Raw genomic sequence first — 19,177 nt, 5'->3', positions numbered from 1 at the left:
GTGGTTTAAACTTGCTCAGCCCATCGCCGGCGCTCAGGCTAGTCCCAGCCTCTTGGCGCTCCTTGGTAGTCCAGCGCTGTTGCTGTGTAGATTACTCTCCCACACCCTGGAGACTGAGGTCAGACAGTTCTGTAACATTGTTTGAGCTATTTGCACCTGCATAGAAAGCATACTGTTCTCGCTCAAGGTTAACCACAGCTTCTCAGCACACTATCTGGGGCACAATGTTACTTTCAGCACACACACACAGACACCCAGGCGCCCAGGTTAACAGTTGCTAATATTATATCCCATGTGATATAGCATTCGGTTATAGTGCAATAAACACAGATCCTCACAAGGCGCAACACAAAACGCAGAAATAAACAATAAATCATGCCTTACCTTTGACGAGCTTCTTTTGTTGGCACTCCAATATGTCCCATAAACATCACAAATGGTCCTTTTGTTCGATTAATTCCGTCCATATATATCCAAAATGTCCATTTATTTGGCGCGTTTGATCTAGAAAAAAACAGCTTCCAATTTGCGCAACGTCACTACAAAATATCTCAAAAGTTAACGGTAAACTTTGCCAAAACATTTCAAACTACTTTTGTAATACAACTTTAGGTATTTTTAAACGTTAATAATCGATCAAATTGATGACGGGTCTATCTGTTTTCAATACAGGAGGACAACAAACTAACGCTACTTTTCTAGTCTTGCGCAACWCTCAAACAGTAGACATAACGTTACTCTAATTCAAGATGGCCGTACTTCTTCATTTCACAAAGGAATAACCTCAACCAATTTCCAAAGACTGGTGACATCCAGTGGAAGCGGTAGGAACTGCAAAGAAGTCCATTAGAAATCTAGTATCCCAATGAAACCTCATTGAACACAGTTACCTCAAAAATAAAATAATTCTGAATGGTTAGTCCTCGGGGTTTTGCCTGCTACATAAGTTCTGTTATACTCACAGACATGATTCAAACAGTTTTAGAAACTTCAGAGTGTTTTCTATCCAAATCTACTAATAATATGCATATCTTATATTCTGGGGATGAGTAGAAGGAAGTTGAAATTGGGCACGCTATTTATTCAAAAGTGAAAATGCTGCCCCCTATCCCGAAGAAGTTTTAACAAAAGGTTAAATAAAAACAAAGGTCGGCAGTGTGCAGCTGTCCTATCGCCTCTGACCACAGAACTGTGGCAGTCATTTTCTTTTAATTTCCTGACAATTCTACATGTTGTTAAACCAGCGTTGTCAAACACCCAGCAGGTGATCTACTGCTCATGGCAAATACATTTCACAAAATCACACAAACACATCAATCTAAATAAAAATCATTTATTTTCATTAATATTATTATCATCATTCTACCTAGAGCAGAGAAAAGGTCCACCATGCACTTAGTACTACAGTGTGTGGAGGTGAGCTCAAGTCTGCCGAGGGGCTGAATACTGAAGACAGACGGACAGACAGACCGAGGGAGGGAAGGCGGGGGCAGGCTCACGCTCCTTTTCATTCTTCATGCTTAGTTTAACGGGGGGGGGGGGGGGGGGGGGGGGATAATGACAGGAAAGTATCCTTTTTTTCTAGTCTTTGAAACTTTCTGTTTACCTAATGATAAGAGGAAGGGGGGCAGGGGCAAAGGTGAGATATCAAGCTCATTGGTCTGGCTGCTTCACATGTAACTGGGGCAAACCAACCATAGACTGACACAGAGGAGGGTGTGAGTGTGTTCATGTATGTGTGTGTGTGCCCGTATGAACATCTGAGTATTACTGGTCGGCGGTGCTTTGATCCATTGTCACTGTACACTTGAAGAGGTTTCTGCCACAAAGGGGTCAAAATTTGAGGTAACAAATGTTCTTCTGAAAGACAAAAAGGGAAGAGAAATGATACTGTTGATGCTTATTTATCTTAAGAAATGTAAAAGTGATTTTATTAAAAATATTTACATTTTAAATTTCTCTCAGACCAAAATAATGTCAAAATGTACAATAAGACCAGTGTTGGTGTTTCTCTCACTCACCTGCTTTCATCGAGCTGTAGTGGATCCACTGGACACCATATTGCCATCCGCATTAGAGAGAGACTGTTCCTTCAGCACAGGATCTGTGTAGAAGAGTCATCATGTTAAAGATCATATCCTCAATGGCATAATAACCGGCAATTTACAACAGAGGTAGTCAACAGGAATCGTTCAGGTTGTATTACTCACAGAAGTAGGGGTGCTCCATGGCCTCTGTGGCCGTCAGTCTCTGCTGGTGGTCGTAGCGCAGCAGCTTATCCAGCAGGTCCAGAGCCTCGGGGCTCACTAGGTGCTGGTTGTCTGTCTGGACAAACTGCTCCCAACGTTTCCGTGTCTGCCTGAGGGGGGAGACAGAGAGCTAACTTACCCTAGGCTGTCACTTCAATACAACAGTATTATCACCTGGGAAAGAATGTTTCCTTTTCTGGATCTATAAGGCCACTGTCTGATAAAGATGGTCTAAATCTATAGGGATTCATCTAGCGTAGAATTTGTACTTGTGTGGAACTGACCCATCTCTATAGTCTACACTCAGTTAAGTTAAATACAGTGCCTTCAGAAAGTATTCACACAACTAGACTTTTTGCATATTTTGTTGTGTTATAGCCTGAACTAAAAATAACAAAAATGGAATTATGTTCTTAAGACATTTGTACAAATTAATTAAAAATGAAAACCTGAAATGTCTTGATTGAATAAATATTCCACCCCTTTGTTATGGCAAGCCTAAATAACTTCAGGAGTAAAAATCTGCTGAAAAAGTCACATAATAAGTCGCATAAACTCACTGAGGATGGATCGACAACAATGTAGTTACACAATACTAACCTAAATAACAGAGTGAAAAGGAAGCCTGTTCATAAAACAAATATTCTAAAACATGCTTCCTGTTTGCAATAAGGCAGTAAAGTAAAACTGCAAAAAACGTGGCAAAAATGTACTTTATGTCCTGAATATTAAGAATTGTGTTTGGAGAAAATCCAACACATCACTGAGTAACACTTTTCATATTTTCAAGCATGGTGGTGTCTGCATCATGTTATGGGTATGCTTATCATCAGCAAGGTCTAGGAAGTAAAAAAAAAAAAAAAAAAAATTATGGAATAGAGCTAAGCACTGGCAAACCCCTGCAGGAAAATCTGGTTCAGTCTGCTTTCCAACAGACACTGGGAGACAAATGAACAGGTAATTATAATTTTAGGTTATTACCTTTCAACAGATAATAACCTAAAACACAAGGCCAAATATACACTGGAGTTGCTTACCAAGATGACATTGAATGTTCCTGTGTGGCTTAGTTACAGTTTTAATTTTAAAAATTGTCTTGAAAATATTAGCGACTTGAAAATTACTGTATTGCAATGATCAACAACCAATTTGACAGAGCTTGAAGAATAAAACAATTTTAAAAATGTGCAAATATTGTACAATACAGGTATGCAAAGCTCTTAGAGACTAACCCAGAAAGACTCACTGCTGTAATCACTGCAAAAGGTGATTCTAACATGTATTGACTTAGGGGTGTGAATACTTATGTTAATTCGATATTTATGTTTTTAATTTTCAATAAATTTGCTAACATTTTAAAAACTTGTTTTCACTTCATCATTATGTGGTATTGTGTGTAGATGGGTGAGAATTTTATTTTATTTAGTCCATTTTGAATTCAGGCTGTAATATAACAAAATGTGGAATAAGTCAAGGGGTAGGAATACTTTCTGAAGGTACTGTACATGTCTCAATGGCACTCCCTGTTGGTACTCACTGGCCAAGAAGGTCCTTGAAGCGTGGGTCCAGTTCAATGTGGTATTTGCGCAAGTAACCAAAAAGCTCATCTGTCCCCAGGACTTTGGCAATTCGGACCAGCTGAAATCAGAACAGTGTCAATTTTACATATGTGTTTGTTTGTTTTAGGGAATATTTGTTCATGTACAATCTAATTTGGTAAGTACATGTTATCATCAGGTAGTGAATGTGTTATCTGCTCTAATAGATTGTAGCAGTCAGTGTTATCATATTATGAGAGGTCTAGATGAGACAAGTAAGTKGTTATAAAGGGTGGAATAAGATGGGTTGTAGTGAGATTAAAGGAAGTTCGGTAGTGACAACAGAAAGGGTCAGTTCATTGGTAAATGAATTGGATACCTGGTCATAATTGTCCTGACCATGGAAGAAGGGCTCTTTCTGGAAGATCATACTGGCCAGCATGCAGCCCAGACTCCACATGTCCAAACTATAGTCATACATCTGACAGGAAACCACAAAGGGCATCAGTTACGGTTATACATCAATACACAAACAGCTACCAATTACAATTAAATTGGTACACAATAACACTGGAGCACTATTCATTTACAGGATGACCTTGTGTCAGTGTGTGTGTTTGCTTGCATGTGCTGGGGATTTACCTGGTAATCCACCAGTAACTCAGGTCCCTTAAAGTAGCGAGATGCTACTCGGACATTGTATTCCTGTGCAGGATGGTAGAATTCTGCAAGGCCCCAGTCTATCAGGCGTAGCTGCAGCACAAAAACACAAACCACATAGTGTTAGAATAGAAACCACACTGAAAATGTGGCACACAAGGGATATTGCTGCTGCTACTAAAAAAGTTTTGATGTCCTGTATGTGCCCTGATGCCATCTGGTGGCAATGAGAATACTGTATTTGACAAAGACTAAAAGAGTTATAAACTGCCATTCAATATTGCCGAAGAAATAACTGAAGTCACTTCAGACAAATCTCTGACAATTTATGTAAGCTTTGTAGACTTCACAAACAGCTTGAGCAGAGCCAAAAAACTTTTGGACAAGACACATAACATCATCTGACCCCGAGATTACCAAGGTTCTACACAACTAAGGTTGAAAAAGGTTAAGAGCTCCCCCTACCTTCCTCATCTGGTGGTCAATCATCACATTGTGGGGCTTGACGTCACGGTGCATAATACCCATACTGTGACAGTAGTCCAGAGCCTAAAAACACAAAAACCCAAATCATGTCAGAGGCAGCAAAATAATGACTAGACACCACAAACTAATCCCACAGTTCGGAAGGTAAAAAGGTAGGACTGGGAGTGCATGTGAAAACACACAGGGTAAAACTGCAAGGCTCACCTTTAGTAGTTCATACATGTAAAAACGTATATCAAAATCTGTTAACTTCTGGTAGAGCTCCTGGGGAGAGAAGAAAAGTTTCWGATTTAATTTGCAGAAAGCAAGTATGTGATGCATGCATCCATGATGCAACACACACTGTTTAACTAAACACCTTCAACCAACCATACAGACACACAGAAACACATTGGGTGCAACATTCTCTGGACAATGCAATGCTAAGTCATGGCTACCAACACGGTATTTGAAACTAATAAGCTATATAAGCCTTATTGGATAACATGACCAAGTTTCCACACTCATGACACTATCCCAAACCAGTAAAACCCCATGCCTGGAGGGAATGATTCTACCTTAAAATCTGTGTTATTGATGCATTCAAAGACAAGAGCAGGCGTTCGGGACTGCAGAGAGATGAGAGAGAGAGAGAGAGAGAGAGAAAGAGAGATGAGACAGAAGGGGGGGGGGGGGGGGGTCAGAGAAATGTGGAAATATTCCAATCTCATTGATAAATCAAACATTAAAAATGACATCAGGCTATGAGCCATATTTACTGGAAAGAAAAGGTAGAGCACACATCATTGTGCAGTGGCTTAACACCCTTAACACCCATCACACACAGCAGAAGCACATCAACACAGATAAAGCATGAAATAATATAATTACAAGGCATCACATCCCAATTTTGTCCCAGCTGCTATTGAAATCATGTGTTTCGTAATTAAAGATAAAGCCATGTTAATATTAGCCTTATTAATTCCCATGATCAAAATTCCCATTTCTGTTATTGTAGGTGGCAGCATAGTGAACATGTGATGAAGAAATTATATCTCCCTTGCATCCATAAACATTCTCAAAATAACCCTGCCAAAATGTGAGAAAGACTGAGTCCTGTTTCGCCTGCTTCTAGATCATTAGTCAGTTAATTTAGTTAGTCTAAGACTTCATATGTGAGTAAGACGACTAGTTTGCAGAACTTTCAAACAGTCAAGTGAACTCCCCTAAAAGAATATCAAACACGTTCACAATCTGTAAAGTTAATTGTGCTGATATTATAAAGTGTAAGAATGTTAATTCAACAGCCATTATATGTATAGGAACATTCACAAAATGAATTCACAATATAAACAAACAAATCTGATCTTTGAAGGGGTAAGGAAGTGGCCAGGTAATCAGGTGACTAAGAACTAGCCCATGGCTAGAAGAAAGCAGAGCTGTAAGACATACCACAGGGTCTTTCACTGTGTCCACCAATCGGATGATGTTGGTTCCCCCTCGCAGATTCTCCAGGATCTTGATTTCCCGCTTGATTTTCTTTTTCTTGACAGGCTAATCAGGGTCATAATAACAGAGACATACAATCAGACCAGGATGTAGCCTAAACGTTTGACCATGCAGGATGTAACTTCATGTATAACAACATATAGTCTAACTGTAATGGTGACAGCATCATCCAGGTATCCACCTTACCTAGATATTTAGCTGTTTTCCTGGTTGATTCTTACTTAGACTAGGAGTTTAAAGAAAACAGACCACAAATCCACGTCTACTGGGGCATACAGACAAACAAAGCAGCCCGTGAACAACTTACCTTGAGGATCTTGACCACCACCTTCTCATTGTTGTTGATGTTGATGGCCTCAAAGACCTCACTGTACTTCCCCCTGCCGAGCTTCCGCACCAACTGGTAGTCTTCCTGGTTACTAGATGAGCGAGAATAAGGGAACAGATACAGAAAGTATTCATACTCCTTGACTTATTGCACATTTTGTTGTGTCCCCCTCACCCATGTACACACACACCCCATAATGACAAAGTGAAAACATGTTTAAAAATGTTTTTGCAAAATAGTTGAAAATGAAATACAGACACAGTGGATTCGGAAAGTATTCAACATTTTGTTACGTTACAGCCTTATTCTAAAATGTATTAAATAGTTTTTTCCCCCTCAATCTACATACAATACCACGTAAATGCTAATTTATTTAAAAAACAAAACTGAAATATCACATTTACATAAGTATTCAGAACCTTTACTTTGGCAGCGAATACAGTATTGAGTCTTCTTAAGTATGAAGCTACAAGATTGGCACACCTGTATTTGGGGAGTTTCTCTCATTCTTCTCTGCAGATCCTCTCAAGCTCTGTCAGGTTGGATGGGGAACGTAGCTGCACAGCTATTTTCAGGTCTCTCAAGATATGTTAGATCGGGTTAAAGGACCAAAGCCACTCCTGCGTTGTCTTGGCTGTGTMCTTAGGGTCGTTGTCCTGTTTGAAGGTGAACCTTCACCCCAGTCTGAGGTCTTGAGCTCTCTGGAGCATACCCTCAGCATGATGCTGCCACCACCATGCTTCACCGTTTCCTCCAGACGTGACACTTGGCATTCAGACCAAAGAATTCAATCTTGGTTTCATCAGACAGAAGAATCTTGTTTTTCATGGTATGAGAGTCGTTTATGTGTCTTTTGGCAAACTCCAAGCGGGCTGTCATGTGCCTTTTACTSAGGAMTGGCTTCCGTCTGGCCACTCTACCATAAAGGCCTGATTGATGGAGTAATGCAGAGATGGTTTCCCTTCTGGAAGGTTCTCCCATCTCCACAGAGGAACTCTAGAGCTCTGTCAGAGTGACCATCGGGTTGCTTGACCAAGGCCCTTCTCCCCCGATTGCTCAGTTTGGCCGGGGGCCAGCTCTACAAGGGTTCTTGGTGGTTCCAAACGTCTTTCATTTAAGAAGGATGGGAGCCACTGTGTTCTCGGGGACCTTCAAAGCTGCATAATTTTGTTGGTACCTTTCCCCAGAACTGTGCCTTGACACAATCCTGTCTCAGAGCTCCACAATTACTTTGACCTCATGGCTTGGTTGTTGCTCTGACATGCACTGTCAACTATGAGACCTTATATAGACTGGTGTGTGCCTTTCCAAATCATATCCAATCAATTGAATTTACCACAGGTGTACTCCAATCAAGTTGTAGAAACATCTCAAGGATGATCAATGGAAACAGGATGCACCTGAGCATCATTTCGAGTCTCATAGCAAAGGGTCTGAATACTTATGTAAATAAGGTATTTCTATTTTTTGTTTGTAATAAATTTACAAACATTTCTAAAAACCTGTTTTCGCTTTGTCATTATGGGGTATTAGTGAGTCTTGCTGGCTATGTCTCTAAGACCTTTCCACACCTTCTTTTCAAAATTATTCAAGCTCTGTCAAATTGGTTGTTGATCATTGCTAGACAAGCATTTTCAGGTCTTGCCATAGATTTTCAAGTAGATTTAAGTCCAAACTGTAACTTGGCCACTTAGGAACCGTCATGGTATTCTTGGTAAGCAACTCCAGTGTAGATTTGGCTTTGTGTTTTAGGTTATTGTCTTGCTGAAAGGGGAATTAATCTCCCAGTGTCTGGTGGAAGGCAGACTAAACCAGGTTTTCCTCCAGGATTTTGCCTGTGCTTAGCTCCATTCCATTTACTTTTTATCCTGAAAGTCTCCCGTCTTTAACAATTACTAGCATACCCATAACATGATGCAGCCACCACTATACTTGAAAATATGGAGTGGTACTCAGTAATGTGTTGTATTGGATTTGCCCCAAACATAACACTGTTTCAGGACAAAGTTAATTGCTTTTTGTAGTATTACTTTAGTACCTTGTTCCAAACAGGATGTATGTTTTGGAATATTTGTATTCTGTACAGGTGTCCTTCTTTTCATTCTTTCAAATAGGTTAGTATTGTAGGGTAACTACAATGTTGTCGATCCATCCTCAGTTCTCTCCTATCAAAGCCATTAAACTCTGTAACTGTTTTAAACTCATGGGGAAATTCCTGGGCGGTTTCCTTCCTCTCCTGCAACTTCATTAGGAAGGACGCCTGTATCATTGTAGTGGCTGGGTGTATTGATACACTACCCAAAGTGTAATTCATTAACTTCCCTATGCTCAAAGGGATATATTCAATGTCTGCTTTTTTTACCTTCTTTGTGATGCATTGGGGGGGGGGGGGCTAGTCTTTGTGGTTGTATATGTGTTTGAAATTCACTGCTCGACTGAGGACCTTACGGATAATTGTATGTGTGGGGTACAGAGATGGGGTAGTCATTCAAAATATATATTTTATTGTTAGACATAAAATACTGTAAAAACACTAGTAAATCAGCTCCAAGTTATTTTAATTTTGGAAATCTGTTCCAAAGTATTCTCACGCAAATTAGATTTGTGTGAGTTTGTGTCAAGAACTGCAACGCTGCTAGGTTTTTCACACCTAAAAGTTCTGTGTGTATCAAGAATGGTCCACCACACAAAGGACATCCAGCCAACTTGACAACTGTGGGAAGCATTGGAGTCAACATGGGACAGCATCCCTGTGGAACGTTTCAACACCTTGTAGAGTCCATGCGCAATGAAATAAGGCTGTTCTGGGGGCAAAAGGTTGGGGTGCAACTCAATATTAGCAAGGTGTTCCTAATGTTTTGTAAACTCAGTATATGTGATCGTATACAAATGCAAGCCAGGGAGGAAATTATGTTTTAGTCAAATATATCTGTTTGGACTTAAGTATTGCGGTCAATTTTCAGTCTACAAATTATTTGTAATCATGTTCTGGCCCCCTGACCAACCGCTCAAGAAAATAAATTGTGTCGAGGCTGAATCTAGTTGATGATCCTTGGCCCAAAATCATTGCACACAGCACAGAAGAAGCCAAAAAGAAAACATGAGAACAAGTGGGCATAAACGCTCATAAAATAAATAAAAAAAGACCAAACATTTAATAAAATTGATTCTTGTGATACAGGCATTTGGAATATCACACAAAAACATACATTTTAATTAATTCGACATATCACCCAGCCCTAACTCAAAACATATCTGCAGAAAGAATGGGGTGTCAGCTAGAACATGGCACCTTGAGTTTGAACAAATCTATTTTGGTTATTGAACTACAYTAAGTCAAGTGGATTTTACAACTGAGAAACGGAATTACGATAACGGAATTACATCATGGGTCCATGATCAGTACTACACAGAAATGCATAACTATTGATATGAATGTCATTCTCCTCATGTTTCACTGTATCGTACTGTCCTACTGTACTGGACTGTACTCTGTGCTCTACTCACTGTACAATACTGCAGGGGTTCCCAAACTTTTTCACTCAGGTCCCCCCTTCCAGGACTGGGGAACATCCCGCACAGGATGATATGAGGAAATGTAGTCTATTTCAGAATTACAAAATAGCATACTCAGATGTCCTGATCTGGCTATGCCAAATGGCTGTGGGCTKCACTAGTTCATTCAGCAGACAAGATTTGCTTTGAATTCCATGGCATAATTTTATAGTATGAAGAATACAATTGAACAAAGCTGAATAAAAAGGATATTTCCTCCAAACGATTTGAGGGAGTGTGCGCACATTCTGTGTTCAGCGGTTAACAAAGAAATAGGTATTTCTATTAGGGATGCACAATATATCAGTGAACATATTCTAATAAAAATGCCAACATCGGTATCGGCCGATATGTGCAAAACCGATGTCAAACCTGACATGCATACCTATATAACGTAGGTACATGATGTAATGACGCCACTTAAAATGTTGCGCTACACGTGCAACACAGAATTCCTAACATAGGAGGATCGAGCAGTCATTTGAAAGAGTAAGAACATTTCAGCGAGACAACGCAAAGGAGAATTCCATTAAAGCCAAGACAATGGAATTAATTGCCCTTGAAAATCAACCGTTCTCTGTTACATAGTAATAGCGTCACTGCTATTAGCTTCACGACATACATACTATGGGACGCCGTTTGGGTCTTTGCATGTCAAAAAAGATACAGTAGCACTGTCAAAGCTGTACAAAAAAAGTCTGCAAACGAGCAAACACCGGCCACGAACGATGTGTTTACAATACCGCGTTGGTAATAAAGCATCACATGTTCAACCGCAACTTCTGGGATATCTAGCTTTAGCTTGGTACCTAGCTAGCACCATTACAACCAGCCTGAAAACAATGACCAGTAGAAACTGCAGTCATTTTCATTATTCTTAGCAATGATTTAGAAATCCTTGTGGTTGCAGGCAGCCTAGTGGTTAGAGCGTTGGTAACCGAAAGGTTGCATGATCAAATCCCACTGTTCCTAGGCCGTCATTGAAAATAAGAATGTATRCTTAACTGACTTGCCTAGTTAAATAAAGGTAAAATAAATTAATAGCTAGCCAGCAATTTAACCCTGTTGCCCAAAGCTAACGTTATAAGCAGCCAGCTAGCTTCATCTGGCTAGTGAAGCTCGACCGGACCGGGTTATGTGTTGTGAAGGTAGCCACAATAAGGATTAGGCACAATAAAGGAATTTGCGGTTTGCCTTCAAAATAAAATGGGTCTGACCACCATTAATCAAATAAAAACGGTTTTATAAATTAGGGTTGTTTTAGATGACGACACCTAGATTATGACGTTTTGCTATGTTTTTGGAGAAGAACATTGTTTGCATCCATGAACAAGGAGGTCTTGAGATTTTAGATTTAAATACTCTAAATAATACTTTTAAAATAAATTGGATTCTGAAGTATGTTAAGAACCAGAACAGTATTTGGAATATCTTCCCTAAGTATTTATTTGACTCTGTTGGTGGTTTAGAATTTTTGCTTCGATGTAATTTTGATATTGATAAAGTAAAGTTGGCCAAATTCCATAAACAGGCAATTTTACCTTAAATGTTAGCGTATAAACACAATTTTTCCCCTCACAGATACTTTTTATGGAACAACAAAGATATACGATTTAAAAATAAGTCTCTTTTTTTTCCCCGTAACTGGTTTGAGAATAAAATTATTTTGGTTGGTCAGTTACTGAATAAGGATGGGAATCTACTCTCATATGGGGAATTTCTTGATAAATTTAAAATTCCAATAACCCCCAAAGAATATGCAATTGTTTTTGATGCGATTCCAGGGGTGGTTGTATCTCTTTTAAATTCCTCTGTGGTTGATGTAAGTAACATAATATATTTTCATGTAAATCTATTCATTGGCAATATTAACATCAATGATAAATGTAGTAATAAACAGATTCGGAATATTGTTTGTGATACTACAATTCCCTCAGCAAGATTCTTTTGGTCAAATATCTATGGTGATATACAATGGGAAATATTGTATCAGTAACAAAGTAAAGGAAGTTTAATTTAAAATGTTACATAGAATTTATCCTGTGAAACATGTTTTGGAAAGATTCAAGCTGAATATTGAATATAACTGTGATTTCTGTGGAATGGAGAAGGAGACCATTTAACATTTGTTTTTTGCCTGTATTTATAGTAGAATGTTTTTGATTGACATACAGAATTTTGTTACAACAAAAATAGGACCGATTGTACTATTTAATGGTTTTGATATGATTTATTTTAGAAATTCTGACATAGATAAGATGTAGTATATTTAATTCAATTGCTAATAATACTAGGTAAATTTCACATTCACAAATGCAAATGGTCTAATTCAAAACCTAACTTTTTTCACTTTATAAATGAGTTTAAACAATATGGCACCACTTTAACTAAAATTAAAAACAAAAAGGCAATTAAAACTTGATGTATTTTTAATGAATATGATTTGTTTATTTAGGATTCCTGGCAATGTAAATAGTTTGTTTGTATGCTTGTTTGCATGTGACTATTCATCTTTTGTTTGTTGATATTTGTTAATAAAAAATAAAAAATAGATAAATAGATAAAAATAATAATTTTAAAAAATGGTTTGCATCCATGAGCTAGCTAGCTTTTTTTTAATGACCAGCACTGTAAGTGCGTGAGACAACTTTACAAGCATCATAGCATACGTATCGATGAATCTTGTGACGAGTGATAGTGTAATCACAGGTCCCGTGTGGCTCAGTTGGTAGAGCATGGCGCTTGCAACGCCAGGGTTGTGGGTTCATTCCCCACGGGGGGACCAGGATGAATATGTATGAACTTTCCAATTTGTAAGTCGCTCTGGATAAGAGCGTCTGCTAAATGACTTAAATGTAAATGTAGGTGAACAATGATGAACGCGTTAAATTATTATGTGACGTGCAGTCAAATTCAGGTCCTGATTGGTCAACAGGCTTATTTGACATGTCAAATAGTGTTATTTGACACGCAAAGACCCAAACGGCGTTCCATATAAATCCTGGTTGAGAATGAAACGACTGAACAATGAACAACGAAACAGCACAGCAAGTAAGTGAAAGAAATAGGTTGATTGTTTTACTGGTAATGGGGACATACGTAAATGCCAAAAAACTAACTTTTTGGTCAGTATGGTTTGTGTGTAACCTTTATTTAACTAGGCAAGTCAGTTAAGAACAAATTCTTATTTACAATGATGGCCTACCCCGGCCAAACCCGGACGACACTGGGCCAATTGTGCGCCGCTCTATAGGACTCCCAATCACGGCCGGATGTGATACAGCCAGGATTCGAACCAGGGACTGTAGTGACGCCTCTTGCACTGAGATGCAGTGCCTTAGACCGCTGCGTCCGTGTGTGTGTTAACTATTTAACTGTACTAGAATTCTTAAAACGCCGCTAAAATTTTTAATATCGGTATCGGGGMTTTTTTGGCAAGGAAAATATCGGATATCGGCCAAAAATGTAATATTGGTCCATCACTAATTCCTATATGATTAATTTAGAGTCAATATAACTTTGGTTGTTCCACAAACATTGGGCTATGTTTTTATTTTTGATGCGACTAATGAGGATTTGAAAAAAAGTCCCTTTGAAAGGCATGAGCTCTGCTAAGTTTTTTGCACAGGCTGTACACACTATATCAGTCACTCATTCACATTTTGACAAGCACCTGATAATGCCTAGAATTTAACGGCGGCATCCCGTTTGTGTGCAGTAATGCACCCTAAAAGAATCCATGCCGTTTGCAGCCAGTGGCCGTTGTGCCCTTCTCCCTGAGTGCTGCACGCTCCAACACATGATCGGGTCTTTCTCACAGGCCACAAGTGAAAACAGACACATCYGGGACGCAACTGCGCGTGTCCTTATCCAATTCCYAGGTGCATATTGAAGATATTGGAAGAACTGTCCGCATTTACTTTTCGTCAGCCAACAAGATGAGTAGGCCTAACGAACAGCAAAAGCACTAGCCTATGTCAACCTACTATCCCCCATAGTACAAAGGTCAACCTATTCTACTCTGTGCGAGAAATAAATATTCCAAACATAGTATGGGACAGTTGTGGAATGCGATGTATTCATTTGGAATCTAACCACTAGCATCAAAAAATGTTTTTACGCAATGTGGCTTACGCAACAGATCAGAACATTTAGCMTAAAATGTTGATAAACTATTAGGCTATATCTTCACATTATAAGCGCAGCAATGCGCACATGGTAGTAGGCTATAAACGCAAATGTTCCATTAGCGGGAAAAAACATAAAAAGTGACTGCAAATGTGATTATGCATGTAATGCTTTTATTATAAAGGTGCATTTTTATGGTGAAAATTATCTTCCCCAAATTTGAAACTCACATGCTGCTTATGTATTCCAGTTAATCTGCTTTACAAGGCGTGTTGAGCCTAATGTGCTTAATTTTAAGAAGTTATTTGGCCACTTTAGATGTGATACAAAGCTTATTAAAACATAGGCCTATGGGCTAGGCTACATGGGGTGTGCGACTATTATTCGAAAAAGTAGCAAGAAAAGGCTTTGTTTCTTATGCTGGGCATCATTCATAAGTGATAAGCAATATTGTCACCCATAATCTTTATTTAATTTTGTATTTACATATACTAAATAATATATGTGTGTGAATGGAGGACYCTTTTCCCTGTGGTTCATTTTCATGCCAGCCAGGTAGGTTATACTGCTGTTGTAAATATAAGCAATGTGCTTAATGTTAGGAAAGTTAAGAAATACACAGAGTAGGCCAAGCCTGTAGAAAGCAAATCCTCCTCTTTGTAGTAGAGGCCATTACTCTGTTTTCTTGCACAATTGCATAGCCTATTGAAATGTTGCGCAACATGAGCTCATGGGCTCTGATTAAGTATTTGATTAGATTTTCAAAAAAACATTTGCATGGATGTCAAAGTGATTAGAGTGACAATAGAGTGTTGAGTAACAGGCAGTTAGCAAGTTTGGTAGGCTACTAATGACCATCAGCAGCATCAGAGCTTGGAGAAGCCTAATTACCGTGACAGAACAGTCATGTGGAATTTGACTGCTTTCATGACTCGTGACTGCCGGTGTGGTGATAATACAATCACTGCAACAGCCCTACTCATGGGTAGGTGTCAGTAAGAGCTGGAAGAAGTGACATTAACTGGATATTTAGAGAGAGAACGGCAGAGCGAGGGAGAGGTTATCCAGACTGTTAAAACAGTCTTGGTTTGACCACCAGACAACAGAAAGACAAAGAAAACTGCTAGGAGCTGAACCTTTATTTAACTAGACAAGTCAGTTAAGAACAAATTCTTATTTNTGGTTTGACCACCAGACAACAGAAAGACAAAGAAAACTGCTAGGAGCTGAACCTTTATTTAACTAGACAAGTCAGTTAAGAACAAATTCTTATTTTCAATGACGGCCTAGGAACAGTGGGTTAACTGCCTTGTTCAGGGGCAGAATGACAGATTTTTACCTTGTCAGCTCGGGGATTTGATCTTGCAACCTTTCGGTTAGTAGTCCAACGCTCTAACCTGCGTGACTTATTTGGCAAATCTGTCCATAATTCTGTCCTCCTGATTCCTGCTTACAAGCAAAAACGAAATCAGGAAGTACCAGTGACTCGCTCAATACGGAAGTGGTCAGAAGACGCGAATGCTACGCTACAGGACTGTTTTGCTAGCACAGACTGGAATATATTCCAGGATTCATCCAATGGCATTAAGGAGTATACCAGCTCAGTCGCCGGCTTCATCAATAAGTGCATCGACGATGTCGTCCTCACAGTGACCGTACGTACATATCCCAACCAGAAGCCATGGATCACAGGCAACATCCGCACCGAGTTAAAGGCTAGAGCTGTCGCTTTCAAGGAGCGGGACACTAATCCAGACACTTACGAAAAATGTCTCTATGCAATTTCTCACCGAGAACGATGGGAGAGCCTATAGGGAGGAGGTCAGAGGCCTGACAGTGTGGTGCCAGGACAACAACCTGTCCCTCAACGCGAGCAAGACAAAGGAAATGATCGTGCACTACAGGAAAAGGAGGGCCGAACACACCCCCATTCACATTGACGGGGCTGTAGTGGAGCGGGTCGAGAGTTTCACGTTCCTTGGTGTCCATATGACCAACAAACTATCATGGTCCAAACACACCAAGAAAGTTGTGGAGAAGGCACGACAATGCCTCTAGTCACCCAGGCCATAATCTGTTCTCTATGCAACCGCATGGCAAACGGTACCGGAGTGCCAAGTCTAGGTCCAAATGGCTCTTTAACAGCTTCTACCCCCAAGCCATAAGGCTGCTGAACAATTAATCAAGGGCATAACCCCCACCCACTTTACCCCTATCTACATGTACAAATTACCTCAACTAACCTGTACCCCCACACATTGACTCAGTACCGGTATGCCATTATTGTTATTTTATTGTGGTATTTTTATTTAATTTTTTTACCTTAGTTTATTTTGTATATAATTTTTTTTATTTTGTAACTTAACTCCATTTTCTTAAAACTGCACTGTTGGTTAAGGGCTTGAAAGCGTTTCACGGTAAGGTCTACACCTGTTGTATTCAGCACGTGACAAATAAAATTTGATTTTAACTTTCATTATCCTCCCTCCTTATGAGGGAGAGAAATGTGAAAATATCTTACAGATATGTGGGTTTTTGGTAACGGAATTTCAAGGCACAAGGCAATATTTCATAAACTTACAGAAGGTAAACAATTTCTCTAAAACTAAAGTGTTGATATTAGTTGGCAGGGGTCTTTATGTCAACATTGTGTTTTGATGTATTTCTGATACCCTTTAAGACTTTTTCTGGTAGATGAATTCTAAGACCCCTTTTCCATCTGTTTATCCAGAAAAATGTATCTATCTATGCCTTTAATTTCCCCAAAACATATTTAGCTTTCATTTGACACCCAATTTGATATGCTCCTACGAAGTTCACATGTTGCTTATGTGGAAATATCGAAAAGTAGAAAATAGGAAGTAGCTATAGTAGTAAAATTCACAAGCGTCATTCGGTACTGCCTTGTCAGCGTCAATTAGCCCTGCTCGATCTCGCAGATTGATGACTTTCCCATCCCAATCAAGAGTGACATAACCATGCACGTTCCCGACAAAACTTTAGGTCTCCAAAAATACATATTATTCTCCAGAATAGGTCGTTTTCAAAATACGCCTTATTGATACTAATTTATTATTATGATATATAATATATCAATATTGCATCCGCCCACAAAGATCCAAAAGCAATCGAACAATATTATGGCCATTGGAACATAATCCAGTAAGTAGTAAAATATTATGTGTCGGTGTTGTAGTAGCTGGACATCGCTGAGTATTTAGACATACAATAAAACAAAAGACAAATAGAATACACGTATCGACATCAACAGTGTTATCATACGGTTGATAAAGCATTTGCCAATAAAATACTAAATAGTGCATTATGATGTTTTAATATCTTGGTCTTGAATATCTAAACATCTCACCTCCAGCTAGGCACGTGGGCTTCATAGTCCCAATATTCCCTGCTCTTCAAAGTGTTGACATCGGCGTACACCCGAGATTTACTGCCGGCCGCAGGGCCGGGCATTGCGAGCACCGGAGCACCGTCTGTGTGGAGGATTCGATTACCACAGAGCTCTTTTGCTGGCAACACAGACCACGGTCTTCGTGTCGGAGCCCGAGGTCTCGCGCTGTCCGAGTAGGAGGGGTCCTATTATCTGATATCTTCCCCACGAGAGATGACCACAGTGTGCTGCGAGCAGTTACCACTGAGCAGCGATCGTTGCACAGATTGCCAGAAGCAGCTAAACCGAATTGGGTACCAAGGTTGATGGGGAGGAAAGGGGCCGTCAGATATAGCTAGTGTTAACTAAGACGGCTGGGAGGAGAATTAAAATTAAGTGTTGAGGTAGAAAGGAAAAATCACGAACTGGTACTATTTACGTAAAATAAGTTTAAACATTGTATTAAAACGGACCAAAACAGTGACTGAGATGCCAGGCTTTGGGGAGTTTATGAATGAAATTATTGCGGGTTAAAACCCCGAGGGCCTTAAATACCGAATCCGATGCAGGGATCCTACAAGAATAGTCTTGCGATGGCCCTCCCAAGTCAACAATCTTCCAGCGGTGTGGATGGATGTGATGAGGAGGAATTGAATGGGCAAGTTGGGGTTTACAGCTCACCCCTAGCTACTGGGTATTGCCTAGTAGCTACAGCCGGTTAGAGAGGGGGTGGAGTAGAAATCGATGTTGTTAGCTAGTATGCTAACGCAGAGAATTGCACCACCATTGAGCGCCGGTGCAGTGCACCCTCGCCGGGGCGCGTAGCATATGAAAGCGGAGGGAACACCGCTTCAAAATCCCTTGAAAAGCCTGTTGGAGGTCGGGTTTTGAGGCTTTCTTTTAGAAACGCCCCGGTCCTTATTCCGAACCGCAGGGAACCGGATTGCGATATAAGGCGCACCCGGAAACGAACATCATCTAGATACGCTTGTGGAATGGCCATATCAAAGACAGTACAGTATGAAGATAAGCTAAAACTGCTTCTGCAATTTAAATCCCCGATCACGTTTGTAGGCGATGTCATGGCGACGTTGGCTAGCAAAGCTCATGCGTAGAGACACGTTATACGGTCTAATGGTCGTCTCGCGCCAAGTGCACACAGTCGTATCAAAGACACTCTTTGATATAAAGACAAATATGAAACCGTTTCAGTTAGTCACTTTCACGAGGTTGGAGTAGTAACATGTTCATCTACTTTAGACATTGGCTCGAATCTAGGTTGTGTCTTTAGAATTCGATATAAAAAACAACAACTAAGGAAGACATTTTCACTTCTCTCATTGACTTTTCACTTCTC

At 39.8% G+C, this 19,177-nt stretch overlaps 1 protein-coding gene across 2 annotated transcripts; it reads right to left on the bottom strand.

Moving 5' to 3' along the window:
- Positions 1–1,317: 1,317 nt before the first annotated feature.
- Positions 1,318–19,122, bottom strand: LOC111952800 (casein kinase II subunit alpha'). 2 transcript variants are annotated; one of them, XM_023971710.2, is made up of 12 exons: positions 17,800–19,117; positions 6,729–6,840; positions 6,365–6,466; positions 5,491–5,541; positions 5,138–5,197; positions 4,913–4,996; positions 4,430–4,540; positions 4,167–4,268; positions 3,787–3,887; positions 2,211–2,359; positions 2,022–2,104; positions 1,318–1,860 (listed from the first exon to the last, which is right to left on the bottom strand). In XM_023971710.2, exons 1-11 carry the CDS (start codon positions 17,901–17,903, stop codon positions 2,028–2,030), a joined length of 1,053 nt encoding a protein of 350 aa, XP_023827478.1. In that variant the 5' UTR covers positions 17,904–19,117; the 3' UTR covers positions 1,318–1,860; positions 2,022–2,027. The 2 variants fall into 2 exon arrangements, with proteins under 2 accessions (XP_023827478.1, XP_023827479.1); XM_023971711.2 differs by lacking the exon at positions 5,491–5,541 and having other exon boundaries at positions 17,800–19,122.
- Positions 19,123–19,177: the final 55 nt, after the last annotated feature.

The sequence above is a fragment of the Salvelinus sp. IW2-2015 genome, linkage group LG26, assembly GCF_002910315.2.
Source record: "Salvelinus sp. IW2-2015 linkage group LG26, ASM291031v2, whole genome shotgun sequence".
NCBI classification, from domain to species: domain Eukaryota; kingdom Metazoa; phylum Chordata; class Actinopteri; order Salmoniformes; family Salmonidae; genus Salvelinus; species Salvelinus sp. IW2-2015.
The sequence above is the reverse complement of the archived record's forward strand: the minus strand, read 5'-3'. Positions and strand labels throughout refer to the sequence as shown.

Bases quoted from the DNA above. Each gene is read 5' to 3' on its own strand.
- LOC111952800 (XM_023971710.2), bottom strand. From the start codon at position 17,903: ATGCCCGGCCCTGCGGCCGGCAGTAAATCTCGGGTGTACGCCGATGTC. The intron at 4,541-4,912 runs GTAGGGGGAGCT...TTTGTGCTGCAG, and splicing joins TTGACCACCAGATGAGGAAG to CTACGCCTGATAGACTGGGG. The intron at 2,105-2,210 runs GTGAGTAATACA...TCTTCTACACAG, and splicing joins CATGGAGCACCCCTACTTCT to ATCCTGTGCTGAAGGAACAG.